The following is a 14,733-nucleotide window of genomic DNA, read 5'->3' as shown; positions in this document are numbered from 1 at the left end:
TACATAAACATATTCCCACACACATAAATATGCCACCTCCCACATACAATTAAAACATTTTAAGTGTAAAAATTTTCTCTCTCACGGGTACCCCTCAAACCATGAACATACAAGGTTTTTACTTCACAGACCATACTTGGTCTTCTATGCTATAATGTCACCAGTAAAAAATGAAATGAGGGCAAAGCTTTAGGCAACAAATGTAGGGAGAAGGCTATGCTCCCAGTGTGGAGGTCACTCTTCCGTCTCCTTCTGAAATATCCACCTACCAAGGAATCACACTATGACAGAAATGTTCAACATTAATTTTGTATTTAACGCAAGCAACTAGACTGGGGTTATTCAGAAAGTGCATGTAGATTCTGCTGTGGCTTAAAGCTCTTATCAATAGCATTGCTCTGGGTATACGATGGGTACTGGGAGGAAAAGAAGTCACTGTACCACAGAAGAGCCAGATCACTGTCTCCAAGACAACTGACACAGCACAACTTTGACACTTTTATTACACCAGGTCAAGGAAAACAAATAGATTATGGCAACACGATCCTGCCTTCTTTGGGCATATATTCTAAGTAAAAGCATCTGACTGCTCACCATACTCTACCCTTAAAACCCTAACTCAAGTCTTACACTACAGTGCACAAGATTTTTGGCAGTCATGGGCTCCGTCCCGAGGCACAACTCGCAGACACAGAGAAGATAACTATCACCGGCATTCATCCTCACTGAGCAGGGCAGACTGCGGGAGACAGTGTGGCTGTGTAGAGGGACAGAGATCCAGACCTGTGGCAAACTGCTGCTTCTGCTGGAGGATTACCAGTCAGGGCTTTTCACTTGGATGCATTCCTCCCTGTCCCAGTGCCTTTACACCTAGCAACGTTGAACAATGAAATATCTCTGCAAGCAACCACGTCTAAGTAAAGAGTTCAGCGTGTGCCTCTCCTGGAAATAGCTAATGGCAGAAAAGCATTTCTTGGCATTCCTAGAGTAGGCTGGGATGAAAATTGTACCGTAGACTGGAGAAGAGCCCAATGTGTTTCACAAGGTTGGGCTCTACCACATAGGCCCGCTCCCCCTTGGCTCTCAGCAGAGAGTACAGTGCCATGTCTTTGCCAAAGCCCTTGTGGCAGTACACCTGGGACAGGTAGGTGAGGGTCCTGCGGGCAGCAGGGGCAGGGAAGAGCATAGCGGGGGTGCAACACTGAGAGGCAGGAACCACACTGTACAAGGAGGGACTCAGGCGCCGCAGTTCCAGGAAATAGTGTCGGCCCACCAGTTCCACCAGTCCCATGCTGTACAGACAGAAGAAAAGCATGACAGGCCAACTGAAGCCTGGTCGGCAGGCAAACCTCATGTATATCCAGGTTAGAGCAGGCCCCAGCAGCATGCCCACACCAACCCACTCCAGGATCCGCATAGGCTCGGGGTTGATGTAGTGCTGTAGCCTCTCTGGGTGATAGAGCTTTAGATACAGGGCATCTTGGAGGTGTGGCTCAGAGAAGCGAGCACGCAATAGGTGCTCCAATACTGGGAAGATCTGTTCTTCTGGAATAGCATCATCCTCCACCATCAGGACATAGTCTGGATTGTAGGTCTGCAGCGATGACTCCAGGCAATAGACATAGTCTTGCTTCTCTTTCTCAAATGAGTTGGTTGAAGGGTCATCACCATAATCGTCTTCGGTACCCTCATAGCGGTTGGCCACAGGGACATACTTGGAGAGCAGCTTAGCATCAAAATGGCTCACACTTCGTTCCACATTGCACAGGAAGAGCTGGTGCCCCTCACACTGGGGGCCGCACTGCTGCAGAAGCCGATGGAACTGGGACACTACCTGTAAGACATAATGAAAGCCAGGCTGCCTATCTACAGTGATTATGGTGATCACCAGCCAGGGACGAGGAGTGGCCTGCCAGACAATGGGCACAGAACCATTGGCAGAGGGTAGCTCTTCAAAGTAGTGGAGGGCAGCCTCCCCCTCCTTCAGGCTCTGTTGCAAGAAGTCCTGGCTCATCTGGTTTAGATGCCAATGGCGCAGATAGAAGTATGAGTGGAGGAGCCGGTGGCAGGCCAGAGGGGCCAGTAAGCCAAATGTCACCACAGTTAGAATGAAGAGCTGCACAGCTGTGCTGCTCCAGGAAAGTCGCCGAAGCCTCCGGAGAAGCATGGCAGCTGGAGAGGTTGACGTGGTCATGGCATCAACTTTTTGGTCATGTCTGGTCCCAAGAACAAACCATCCTGGATCTCGGGCCAGAATCAGTAAGTTAAACCTAAAGAGAAAAAGTAGAATCAGAAAACAATACTTAAAAGAATTCCAACAATGCCGCCCAGCACACATTGAATCAGAAATTCTAGTTCAAGGTCATGTAAAGACTTGAACAAAAATGTCTGCAGTGATTGTTTTCTTACATTCTGTCCACCAGTGAGCCTTGCCATTCTCACCCTCTTTATGATTAGAGGTACCCTGTGCATTCAACCAACTCTTCATGCCTAAAGATGTGATACCAGCTCCACAGTGTGTCACAAAATAACCAGTAGTTGGTAAAACTATTATTTCAAATCAGTTGCTACAAAAACATGGGTGTTAACATAGGCACACAAAACAAGACCAACCAAAGGCTCGACAGTAGAAATACACATAGTTCAGGTAAGCTGCAGTATAAATGCATAGTACTTGACTGTGTGGTTTCTGAGACCCCTTCCAGCATATCCCAACAGTGTAGGGGGAATGCATGGTGGTGCTTGTTAATTAATGTCATCTTTGATTTCTCTAATCTCATTCAATCTAATCATTTAATTCGGATTGTCCTACTAATTTGTTTTAATAGGACTATCAGTAGAACCAGCAGGAGAGAGTATCTTCCTTATGCAAGCAAACTGTGGCCTTTGAGAGGGAAGGGAAACATCCGCACGGAGAACCTAAAACGGGGCTTTTCAATGAGGTGGGTAGGGAAAGCAGAGGAAGGAACAGCCTGGACCAGAAAGGAATGCCTTGGGACATGATGCCTCAGAAAATAAGTGTGAGGTATGAACCCCAGATCTGCTACTCAATTGGTAGGAAGTCACTTCAATTCTCCATATCCTTGATTCCCCGGATCTAAAATAAAAATAATCTGTCTTGTAGATTTACTACAGTATTAATAAATATGCCAGAAAGAAAAATTACACAGAATAAAAGTCATTAAAATATGTCCTATGAAGCTAGAGTCTTGCTATGCAAACTTTGGGTTCAGTTTGAATCCTAAGACCAGCCTCTCCCAAGAACTGTATGTGGAAGCACATCCTTATAACCCTAACACAGGGGCAGTGGAGACGAGCAGATCCCAGAGCTCACTGGCTAGCCAGCTTAGCCTGCTGGTCAAATTCCCTGCCAGTGCAGAGATCCTAGATTAAAAGCAAAGTTAGAGGCTGGAAAAGTGGCTTAATAGGAAAGAGTGCCTGCTGTGTAAGCATAAAGACCTGAGTTCAAATCCCCAGATCCCACATAAAAGCTAGCTCAGGTTACATTTGCTTATAATGCTAGTATTCCTATGGGGAGACCGGAGGCACAAAAAGAATTCCTGAAAGCTTGGAGCCAGCAAGTCTGCTGTGGGCAGCTGTGAGACCATCTCAAACAAGACAGAAGGGAAGGTCTGATGTTAAAGGTCTGTCTTCTGACCTGTGCAACCCCCATGGCACATTCATATATGTGAACATGAAAACACATAAGCACACATCTAAAGAAAAAATAGCAAGGTTGACTTGTCTGAGACATTTGAGGTTCATTTTTAGCCTCCATATGCACACATGTATATGTATACCTACACAAACTACACATGTGCATGTACCCTCTCCCTCACCCCACACACGGAAAAAACTACAATTAATGTTCAAATTCGAGTAAAATTTGAAAAGCAAGAAATTCTAACATTCTGATGGAAAACAGATTCACACCAAACAAAAAAATTAAAAATAATGAGGCTAGTGTAAGAGCAGTAGGCTTAAGGCAAAACTAACTGATAGCTATAGCATCAAAAGTATATACTCTTGCCTTAGAAGTGTCTGTAGCCACTTGAAAGAAAATGGTCCCACTTGTAAGTGATGAGGGCTCAACATGTCTCGTGAGGTTCAGCTGTATTGCCTGCCAGCGCGTCCATATCTGCATCCTACCTTTAGCAATCACACTGAACTTCACTTCCTGGCTGCCACCCTTCAGAGTAGTGCTCATATGACTAGGGCTTGCCAAGAAGACGGGAGATGAATGGAGCACCTCTATGGATCTAGAAGAGAGTCTGCCCCAACTTCTCACCTCTCCCTTCCTGACACTGCTTAGTGCTGTGAGCTACATGTAGGCCATTGTATCCAGCCACTAATGATTTTTTGGACTTTTTCTGTAGGGTAGTTACTCTGACCTGCCCTCTATAGTCATGTAGAACATCAGAGATCTGTCTTCTATGTTGTGACACATTTCGAAGAAGTAGAGTCAAGTCTGCAACAGATGACAATAGTCTTGGGAATGCGGATGTGAGTCAAGGGAGTTTAGTAATCAAGAGACCTGGAGAACAGCTCAAAAGGAAAAGAAGCAAGGAGCCTTTGATAGCATATGACCCTGGACTTGGTGGTTTGTGAACATCACAATGCTATAGACTTGTTCTTTCTCCCTCTGATCTGCTGAAGTCCACAGAGTTAGTACATCACAGACTGGTACCTCACCTGGTCCCATTAGTCTCTCATCACTATTGCTGGACACCCAATATTGGAACTGGGGCAATCTCATGCCTCTAGTTCAGAAGCTCTGGGAATAGGGCCATTTGGGTGGTTTCCTGTTCCCATTATTCTTTCTGTCCTGGTTATTACTCAAGGGAGCAAGACCATATAGAGGATGGAACTGAATGCAAAGTCAACAAGATAAAGCAATCAGCTGGGAAAATGCCAGGTTTACAATAAATGCCATGGCTTAGGACGGTATGGCAGGTGGCACAGAAATGGGAGTGCCCATGTTAACATAAAAAGTACCTTTAATCCCAGGAATTTTCCCCACTGTAGGAAATAAAACCACTAACATCTCACAAAGTCCTTTATTCTCATTCTCTCTCTCTCTCTCTCTCTCTCTCTCTCTCTCTCTCTCTCTCTCTCTCTCTCTCTCTCTCTCTGTGTGTGTGTGTTATTCCACAGATGATCAGAGAAGAAGAGGCATTCATTGGCAGTGCCTAGTGTCTCTGCTTGCAGTAATCGGTTCCTAGTGGGGTGACAAACAGCCACAAATCTTTATGCTTTACAGTAATGACCTGTAATGACCAAGGTTGGGCTCTTGGGTCAGGTAGAAGCTAAGGCAGAGTCAGATTTGCATCCTTGCTGGTCTGCTGCACATTAAGTCTCCTCATCCCATCCATTGGCCAAAGCAAAAGGGGCAGGGAAACTCATTCCTCTGCCATGCAAGGGGAGGGGGAATCTCAGTCAGAAACAAAGACCTGGAGGCCGATTTCTAGACCCTCACAAGAAAAGAAAGGCTCTCACAATCTGCTCAGAGAAATCCCCAAACCCTCACAGGGAATAAGCTTTGTCCCCCAACCATGGGGAACTGAAGGGTCAGAGCAGGCTTCCAAAATGATCCCCAAAATTCAGTGGTTTGTAAGAACTAAGATGTTTAGATGTTTCTGTTTTCATATGTGGAGTTACAAACACTTCAGGTGTATATGACTCTAAGCAAGAAGCAGTGAATATCTTTATTCTGAATATTCTGAAGAAATAAAAACCACATGACAGCAAATGTCTATAATGTGGCTATTAAGTATTAAATGACTAGATTTCAAGATACTTTTAAATTACTTTCAATGTTCTTTATATGAGGAAAGAGAGATAAAGGGGGAGTGAGGAAGAGACAGAGACAGCCACAGAGAGGGGAAGGGAAGAGGAGGAGGAAGGGAAGAGAGAGAGAAGGGAAAGAGAGGAAAGAGAGAGAGAGAGAGAGAGAGAGAGAGAGAGAGACAGACAGACAGACAGACTTACTTACTTTTTGACTTTTTTCATTTTTCTAAGCATGCAGCTTCTCTTGTTACTTGCCCATAAAAGTTAACTACCTCAGTTTTTTGTGTACATTCTAGAATGGACAGGTAAGACTGTCCCTTTTTTATTGACCTTACTGGTTTTGTGACAGAGTAAAAAGAGAAATGCAAAGTCATAAAGTAGCTCTCAGAGCTACTTGATCACACACATAGACCAAGTCACATAATTACTTTTCAAATTTAATAGAACATGTGCAGAAACAGAAAGAGGGCACTAAATGCCTGAAGCAGAAAGATGTTATAGAAAGCCTGAAGTTAGTGGTCAGGGAGATACGTATCATCCCCTCAATGAGAAGGAGAAAAGAAAATACATTTGAACACTGTGAATGAGCACACTCATTGTGGGCGGTAGAAAATGGGGACATATGATGACTGGATGATTGGCTTAGCAAAAACCCATGAGTTATATAGACATTCATGAGTATGTTCTTGTTATCTTTTGGGGCATTGTGGGGTGTGGTGTCCCCTCAACACCCACTGTTTATTGCACTTTCTTGATAGAATTTAACATAGCTGGCCTAGAGGAACTAAACTTAAATACATAGGATTGTTTTTATTCACAGTTTAAAGGACAGAGTTTTTTCTCCCAACCTATGAATGTAGGCAGAAGGGAGCCATGTTTGCATAAGTGGAAGCAGATGACAAGAAGGTTGTGTCTAGACCAGTGGTTTTCAACTTGTGGGGTAGCCACCCCTTTGGGATCACATGTCAGATATCCTGCATATCATATATGATATGATTCATAACAGTAGCAAAATGACAGTTATAAAGTAGCAACAAAAATAATTTTATGGTGTGTGGGTCACCATAACATGATGAACCATATTAAAGAATTGCAGCGTTAGGAAGGTTGAGAACCATGGTTTAGATGATTGCTCTGACACCTTTTTCCAGAAGTCAATACTCACCCATAAGATTACCACTGAGGTTTGCACTCCATTGACATTGTAGTCTGACTGGTTTTATGAGTCAGCAGGTAACAACTGTTTCAGTTCTAAGGATGGAAGTACTGCAATGTAAGGTACAGCCATTATCTAAACTGGATTCCACCCACTACCACATCTTGGGTGTAGGACTCAGAAAACAATAAAGAATAAAGTCACTGGGAGAGAAGCATGCAGTAGGACTTCTAGGGACAGGTACATAGAGTGATAGCAGATACTGTGTTTTAGCTAAGGAGCCAAGGGGATTGGGAGACAGGACCCACACTATGTGTTAGGAAGTAAGAACTTGGGAACTGTCTATTCCCCCCAAGTCCACCTTCCTTCACGGAAGAAACCACCACTTTCCCAGGCAACAGAATCTAAGAGCGTAGCAGGTTCTGACTTCTCACTTTCTTCTAGGCCCTCCCCAATTCCAGGGCCTGGGACTTGAACAGAGAGCTCTCTAAAGAAGGAATATGGCTAAGGAATACCTTTTAAAAATAGCAATTAGGGAAATGCAAATCAAAACAACTTTGAGATTCCATCTTACTCCAGTTAGAATAAAGGCCAACAAAGCACCCAACAGCAAATGCTAAAGGGGTGTAAGGGAAAGGGAGCCATCTTTCTCTGCTCACGGGGTTGCAAACTGGTGCAGATATTATAGAAATTTGTGTGGAGAACATCCAAAAAGCTTAAAATAAATCTGCTATATGATTCAGCTAAACCACTTCTTGGCATGTTCCCAAGGGACTACACATCGTGTTCACTGTTCCTCTGTTCACAATACCTAGCAAATGGGAAAAAAATGAAATGTTTTTCAAGCACCAAAGGCATAATGAAAATACACACACACTATGAGTACTGTTCAGCTGTAAATAAAAATGACACCATGAACTCTGCAGGTAAATGGATTGAACTAGAAAAGATCATATTGAGTGAGGTAACCCAGAAGGACAGCCATCCCATGCTCTCTCTCGCTTGACTCACTACAAATGTTAGTGTATGTCCTACGGTAACAGCAGAAAGCAACGAAGTCAAGAGGGACTATAGCTGGGGTAGGAAGTTAGGAGAAACATAAAGAGGGGAAGAGCAAGGTGCAGATTCTCTGATTGGGTAAAAGGGTAAAAAAGTGGGGCTCTAATTAGGGAGAGGAGGAAAATAAATATGGAAGTGGGGTAAAATAATCAGCAAACTTTCAGGGGCATCAGATAAGAACCTACAACTACCACTTTACTAAATCAGCGCAATACCTAGCTGCACTGTAAATATTTGTCTTAACCCCCAAACATAAGTGTAGTTTTCACCCCTCATCAAGGAAACTTCCCCTTGCGACAGAAGGAGACTATTACAGAAAGCCATAGCCAATTAAAATGCCGAGTTGTGGAGCCCAGCCCCAAGGGATAGACTTACAAAATAATTCTCACACCTAAGGCTCAGGGAACATTGTGGAAGAGAAGGCAGAAAAAAAAAAATTGTTGAGAGCCAGAGGTTCAGGAACTTTGCTGTGAGACTGTGCTTCAAAGAGCATCAGAAGCTACAGCCATAAAGTCTCACCAACACTTCTGCCTAGCCATAAGCTGCACAAGGATAGCAACTGACAAGCCAACTCGGACAAGGACAAGGGAAAGTCCTTGAGGCCTAAACCCCACACAAAGAACTACAGGCAACTAAGCAGTGTGAATAGCAGGAGAAATAGTCTTCCCCAGGGAAGAACACACAAACTGGTTATCCAATATCAAATGTTCATCCCTGAAAAGATAAATACAAGTAACATGCAACTGTGATGGTCTGTATATGCTTGGCTCAGAGAGTGGCACTATTGTTGGAGTAGGTGTGGCCTTGTTGGAATAGGTGTGCCACTGTGGGCTTGGGCTTATGACCCTTATCCTAGCTGCCTGGAAGTCAGAATTATGTTAGCAGCCTTCAGATGGAGATATAGAACTCTCAGTTCTGCCTGTACCATGCCTGCTTGGATGCTGCCATGTTCCCACCTTGATGATAATGGACCGAACCTCTGAATCTATAAGCCAGCCCCAATTAAATGTTGTCCTTTATAAGAGTTGCCTTGGTCATGGTATCTGTTCACAGCAGTAAAACCCAACTCTAAGACAGCAACTGAGCAGGCTATACTTAGGAACATCTATCTATCTATCTATCTATCTATCTACCTAGGCATGTAACAAAAATTAATGAATAGGAGATCATGAATTTAAAAGAGAGCAAGAATGAGTATATTCTTGAGGGAGGTTTGGGGGGAAGAAAAAGAAAGTAGAAAATGCTGTAATTATAATCTCAAAAATAAAAAAAAATTAAATATCAATGGCTAATGAACAGATGGTTCTTAAAAGGAGAAATGACAAAAATATATATGAAAACCATCCAACGTCCTTGGGCAGGAAAAGACAAATTAAATCTACTTGGAGAGCTATAGAGGTGGCTCAGGGTTTAAAAGCACTTGCTGCTTTTGCAGAGAACACAGGTTCATTTCCCAGCACCCACATAGCCGCTTGTTATAATCATGCATAACTGCAGAATCAGGGGATCTGACACTGTTAATAGCCTCTGCTGACATTGGGAATGCACACACTATACACGTGTAGGCAAAACAGCATATTCAAACCGCCACAATACCATAAGACTCCCGAGTACAAATTTGGAGACTTTTTGTCAACACGCCACAGAGAAAGTTGCATATACTTATTGCTGCAGTATTTGGAACAGCAGGAAACCAAAGCAGACCTCAAGTCCATCAGTAGATGGAATGGTAAAGAACACGTGGCACACATACACAACAGAACCTTATTCAGCTCTACAGAAATGTGAAATAATGACATCTGGCAGGAAAACAGGCTGAACTGGAAGTCACTACATTAAGCAAAATATGCCAGGCTTCAAGAGACAAATACCATGTTTTCTCTTGTATGCTGATCCTATACATTAATATTTCTGTGTGTATGTGTGTGTGTGTGTGTGTGTGTGTGTGTGTGTGTGTGTAGGGGATAAGTTATAAAGTATAAAAGAAAGAGAACCTCAAGAGAAGTAGAGATCTTAAGGGGAAGGGAAAGGAGGATAATGAATATTTGTCCCATGAAGAGAAAGGGCTACTGGGGTGAGGAAGGGGCACCACAAGGACAGCAGAAGGACGGGGATGAAGAGGCCACGTAAAAATAAAGTATTTAGAAAGTTCTATAACTATGCTCTGTATACTAACTTAAAAACTAATTTAAAAATATCTCGCTATGGAGACGCTGTTTAGATAAAAAAAAAGAGCCTGCCTGTGGAAGCCCTTCCTCAGGTGTAGGAGAGGATGCTTCGAACCATGGTAACAGTGTCTATCCATGGCCATCTGACCCTCTGGAGTACAGTCAGAACAGCACTTTTTTCTACAGAGCTGGTCGACAGCAGTTCCCTGTGTCTGCAGAAGACAGTCCAATGCTTTGCCAAGACCCCCGAGAATTCAGCTCTGACAGTTTTTTCAACAGCACCCTCTTTACACACACTGAGGCAAATATGGAAATGCAGATCAAGAGGTACACATCCCTTCTAAACAACAGACTGCCTTTCCCAACAGCACTTTTTCTCACACATATTAGGACTTTCCTCAGAGCTGTCACTTCCTACTTTAGACTGGGATCCAAGGTGGATTGGTTCTAGAACTCCCCACCCCTCAGAATACCAAAATCTGAAGATGCTTAGATTCTTTATATAAATAGTCAGTCTTTATGTGCTAGGTATACACTTCTTAAACACATTAAATTATCTCTAATACTGGTCAGAATGCAAACGCTATGTACATAGTAGCTGTGGGTTTTTTTGTTTAGGGAAGAATGACAATAAAAATTAATACAAACATGCTTGGCTTAAAGAAAATTTCATTTTTTGGATCATTTTTGATTTGCAGTTAGTTGAATCCATAGATACAAATCCTGTATTTGCTACATCCTCACCGCACATTCCAGGGTGTGTTAGACCCCTGAATCCGTTTCTTTGGACCAATCAGCTCTCAAATAGCAATATGATTAATCCCATTTAGATGGAAAAATAGATCTTAGCAAACCATAGCAGAAAATTCAAAGCCCACATACTGTCCAGACTACCTGATGCCTTTCATGGCTTTATTAATCACCCATCACTCAACAGCTCTTTATGTCCCTTCTTACTGGATTCAGTGTAATTTCTCTTTGATACGCCTCACAGGCCAGCACAGTAAGTACTCTAAGCTGAGAAGAGATTTAATGACTGTTGAGCAAATAAAAGATCCCAGGAAGTCTTTTGACCACCTTGGCCCTTGATTTCTCTGCCATAAAATTGGGAGTAACATACAGCCCAATCACATACAGGGCAGAGGACTACTTATTCCTAACTCTGCCCAGCATTTATGTGACAGGTACCCTTTTAAGCATTGAGCGGATCTTCATAAAAAAACCTTTGATTATTAAGTTCACTTTGTAGGTGGGCAGGCTGAGGCAGAATAAACTTGCCACGGTTAACAAAGATTTTGGAATGGAATAGTAAAAGGTAAATCTAGGATCCCTGCTTTTACCCAACGTGTACGTCTGGGCCCAGCAAGTGAAATGAAAAACCATCAGAAATAATAAGAACTACTTTTAAGATATGGTAGGTAACAACGTAAAACAATATGTGGGGGGTGTGTGTGTGCTCGCGTGCATGGGCGCGCATGGTACCACTGGTTACCTCTGAAGAGACATACACACTACATATTTATAAAACATATAAATTATTTCATCCCATCAAGCAAACTTCATTAATGGAATAAAAAAGAAACTCAGGTAAAGTAGAAAAGGAATTTACCTGGGAATCGGTAAATCTTGCATGGTACTACCAAGGCACTCTGTTTGATAGGGGATAGCAAGTAACACACCGGGCAGAAATGGAGAGTTATGCTACTTAGAGCCAGTAAGGATTTCTCCCTTAAATTCTGTTAGTAATAGAAAGGGCTGGGGGACAAAGGGGCCGAGAAGGGCAACTATGTTGATTCAAATTATAGAAAATGTACATAGTGTGGCCATTTTTATTTTACATAGAAAATATAATTTAATGAAAGTGAGCCAAGAGGCATGAGAGAAGGAGGTTCCCCCGCTGGCTTTCCACGTGCCTGCAAAGAACACGTGTGCCCCCAACGACCTGTGCTCAAAATTTCACTCCACGATGAGTCTTGTGCCAGACACGTGGACGGTGAGCAGGGCAGCAAGAAAGCCTAAATCCCCTTTAACCTCTAATTTAAATTGTTACGTTTATGGTGTATTAGGTATGTTATATTTGTATGTTTGTCCCTTTTTATTATTGTTGTTGTTATTATTAATTCTTATTTATTATACTGAGACAAGGTCTTGCTATGAAGCTCAGAGTGGACTGACACTAGAGATTGTCTTACCTCAACCTCCCTAGTACTAGGATAGCAAGCCCGGGCCACTATGCCAGTGTGTATTTTGGTGCCATGGCTCTTGCTATTTTAATTACTGAGACTTTATAGCATGTTTTATAATCCTATTAAGCCTATTTTTTTTTTCTCATGACCCAGGCTTTTCTCATTCTCCAGGCTTTAAAAAACAACTTTGGTCTACATCCACACCACCTTCAATGCCCCCAATCTTGTCTAAAAAACAACTTCATTGAGGCACATTCTATTACAACAAAATGTACCATTTAATTGTTCAAATAGTTCAAAGTTTTGACAAATTGATAGATTACTACCAACACATTAAAAACAATAATAAAAGCATTGTAAAGAATGTTTTAAATTATAATTAGAAAAACTACAAGTGAATGTACTCCAATTAAAATATGGGGGGGAAAGAATTACTATTCGATCCATATAAAAGCACAAGACAAACACGGGTGATTAGGTACTGGTTCCTATGTGTAAAGACAAGCAAATTAAAACTACATACCATTGTTAATGTAATTACATTATTAATAACTACGTTATTAATATAAAACTTCAAATGTAGAAAAATTTAAAAGTAAACAGAGAATCTCAACAATCTAAAAGATGCAGTTTTGTTTATATTTTGCTTTTTTCTCTCTCCATGATTATCGTTTCCTTTTCTTTTTTTTTCTGGTTCTCTCATCATATTAAGCGTTAGACACACCTTGCTTGCTCTTTTGACCTCAACAGCTATGTGGATCATAAATCCTCCAATAAAGCAACTATTTCCCTTACATGGTTTATTTCCCTCAGGGAAACCTACGTGCACTTGCGCGCACACCCACACCTGCAGATTTTTCTGATAATCCGCATGGTGAGATCATCACTGAAGCCGCATTGTGGTCCCGCAGGGAGAGCAAGGGCCGAGCAGGAGATGCCAGGCCACTGTGACCTGCGGGGGTTTCAGCCCCACGACAACCTCCCGAACGCAGTGCGGCACGGGCGACGCCTGGGCACCAGAACCAGCGCGAGGGCTGAGACACACCCATCCATCCTAACTATCGCCTTGGGGTTAAATAATAGTGACACAGAACCCTTAGCTTGGCATCTAGGGTCGCCGCTGACCTTGGGGAGTTTTCTCTGCCCTCCGGCCTCAGTTTCCCCACCTTCAGGCCGAGCCTGCGATTCCCTCGCAGCGGCGTTCCAGGCTCGGGCGTTCCCGGGAGCGGGAGGGACGCCTTCCTCCCGGTCACCTTCGCTGGAGGACGCGCCCCGCCGGGGACCGGCCGAGTGGGCCCCGCTCCCAGGCAGCCATTAAGGGGTAGCGCTCGGGCGGTCCGCGCGGCCGGGCTGTGTGGAGCTCTCGGGCTGCATCCCTGGGCCTGGTGACAACGCGGCCCGGCCGGCCGGCGACAGCCAAAGAGCAAGGCAACCTGCCTGGTGCCGCGGACGCGCCGAGGGCGGGGCCGCGGCCGAGCCAGCCTGCGGGGCTCAGGGCGGGGGACGCCGGCCTCGGGGGGGGGGGGGACACACCACTGCCCTCTCCTGCCGTCGCTCCCACGCCGTGTCCCCTCGCTGGCGCGCTTCTCCGCGACACCAGCGACTCAGGAAACCTACCCTGTGGAGGCGGTCAGCCGCGCCCTGGCTTGTCAAGGCCACCGCCGCTGTAGCCCAGGCTGGCGGGTCTCGGTGGTGGCGCCTTGGCAGAACCCTGCCGGGCCGGGAGTAGCGGAAGGCTCGCCTCCTCCCGCATTCGCTCCGGCGCAGGGCTCCCCTCGCTCTGCCAGGCCACGTGACCCGCTAGCTGCGGAGCAACTGCAGCCCCCAAAGCTGGATCGAGGGTGGGAATGGGGGTGGGGGGTTTGGGGGTTGGTGGAGGCAAAAGGCGCCAACTGACGGGCAGCGAGGGAAAAGCAGGGTCGCTCCCAAGTCAGGAGAACAGGATGACTGTCCCTTTTGTAATGGGAATACAAGCCTAGGTTTTATTCCATCAGGTGGGCACATGAAGAAAGACGTATTTTAATGAAGCATCTCGCCCTTTGCGGAAGCGTTTGTGTGGAAAGCTATTTCCGTTTCTGAATGGGCTTCAATCTTCTAAATGCCTTCCAAATGCGAAAGACCCTGGGAGACATAACTGGAGAGGGAGAAAAATATACTCACTGGGATAGAATAATCCTGACGTGCAACACAGGAAAAGCATAGGAATTACTCAAGGAAGGGGAAAAAAATGTGTCTAAGAGAAGGTAACAGCCGGCTTTGTACCCTGGCCTTACTAGGGTTTTCACCACGATGCATCTTTGTGGCCATTTTTATTGCTTCTAATTCCATGTCAGTTTGCCTGTGTAGGCCAGGACTTAAATGAATATTTTGGGGGTAC

The 14,733-nt window shown here is 44.3% G+C and overlaps 1 protein-coding gene across 3 annotated transcripts; it reads right to left on the bottom strand.

Annotated features, from left to right (window-relative positions):
• Positions 1 to 295: 295 nt before the first annotated feature.
• On the bottom strand, positions 296 to 14,203 carry Pgap4 (post-GPI attachment to proteins GalNAc transferase 4). Of its 3 annotated transcripts, none has more exons than XM_034501549.2 (2): positions 13,974 to 14,203; positions 296 to 2,270 (listed from the first exon to the last, which is right to left on the bottom strand). In XM_034501549.2, exon 2 carries the CDS (start codon positions 2,192 to 2,194, stop codon positions 983 to 985), a length of 1,212 nt encoding a protein of 403 aa, XP_034357440.1. In that variant the 5' UTR covers positions 2,195 to 2,270; positions 13,974 to 14,203; the 3' UTR covers positions 296 to 982. The 3 variants fall into 3 exon arrangements, with proteins under 3 accessions (XP_034357440.1, XP_034357441.1, XP_034357442.1); XM_034501550.2 differs by lacking the exon at positions 13,974 to 14,203 and adding an exon at positions 13,523 to 13,813; XM_034501551.2 differs by lacking the exon at positions 13,974 to 14,203 and adding an exon at positions 13,482 to 13,809.
• Positions 14,204 to 14,733: the final 530 nt, after the last annotated feature.

This window comes from Arvicanthis niloticus, chromosome 5, assembly GCF_011762505.2.
Source record: "Arvicanthis niloticus isolate mArvNil1 chromosome 5, mArvNil1.pat.X, whole genome shotgun sequence".
NCBI classification, from domain to species: domain Eukaryota; kingdom Metazoa; phylum Chordata; class Mammalia; order Rodentia; family Muridae; genus Arvicanthis; species Arvicanthis niloticus.
This window is presented reverse-complemented; position numbering and strand designations above follow the sequence as displayed.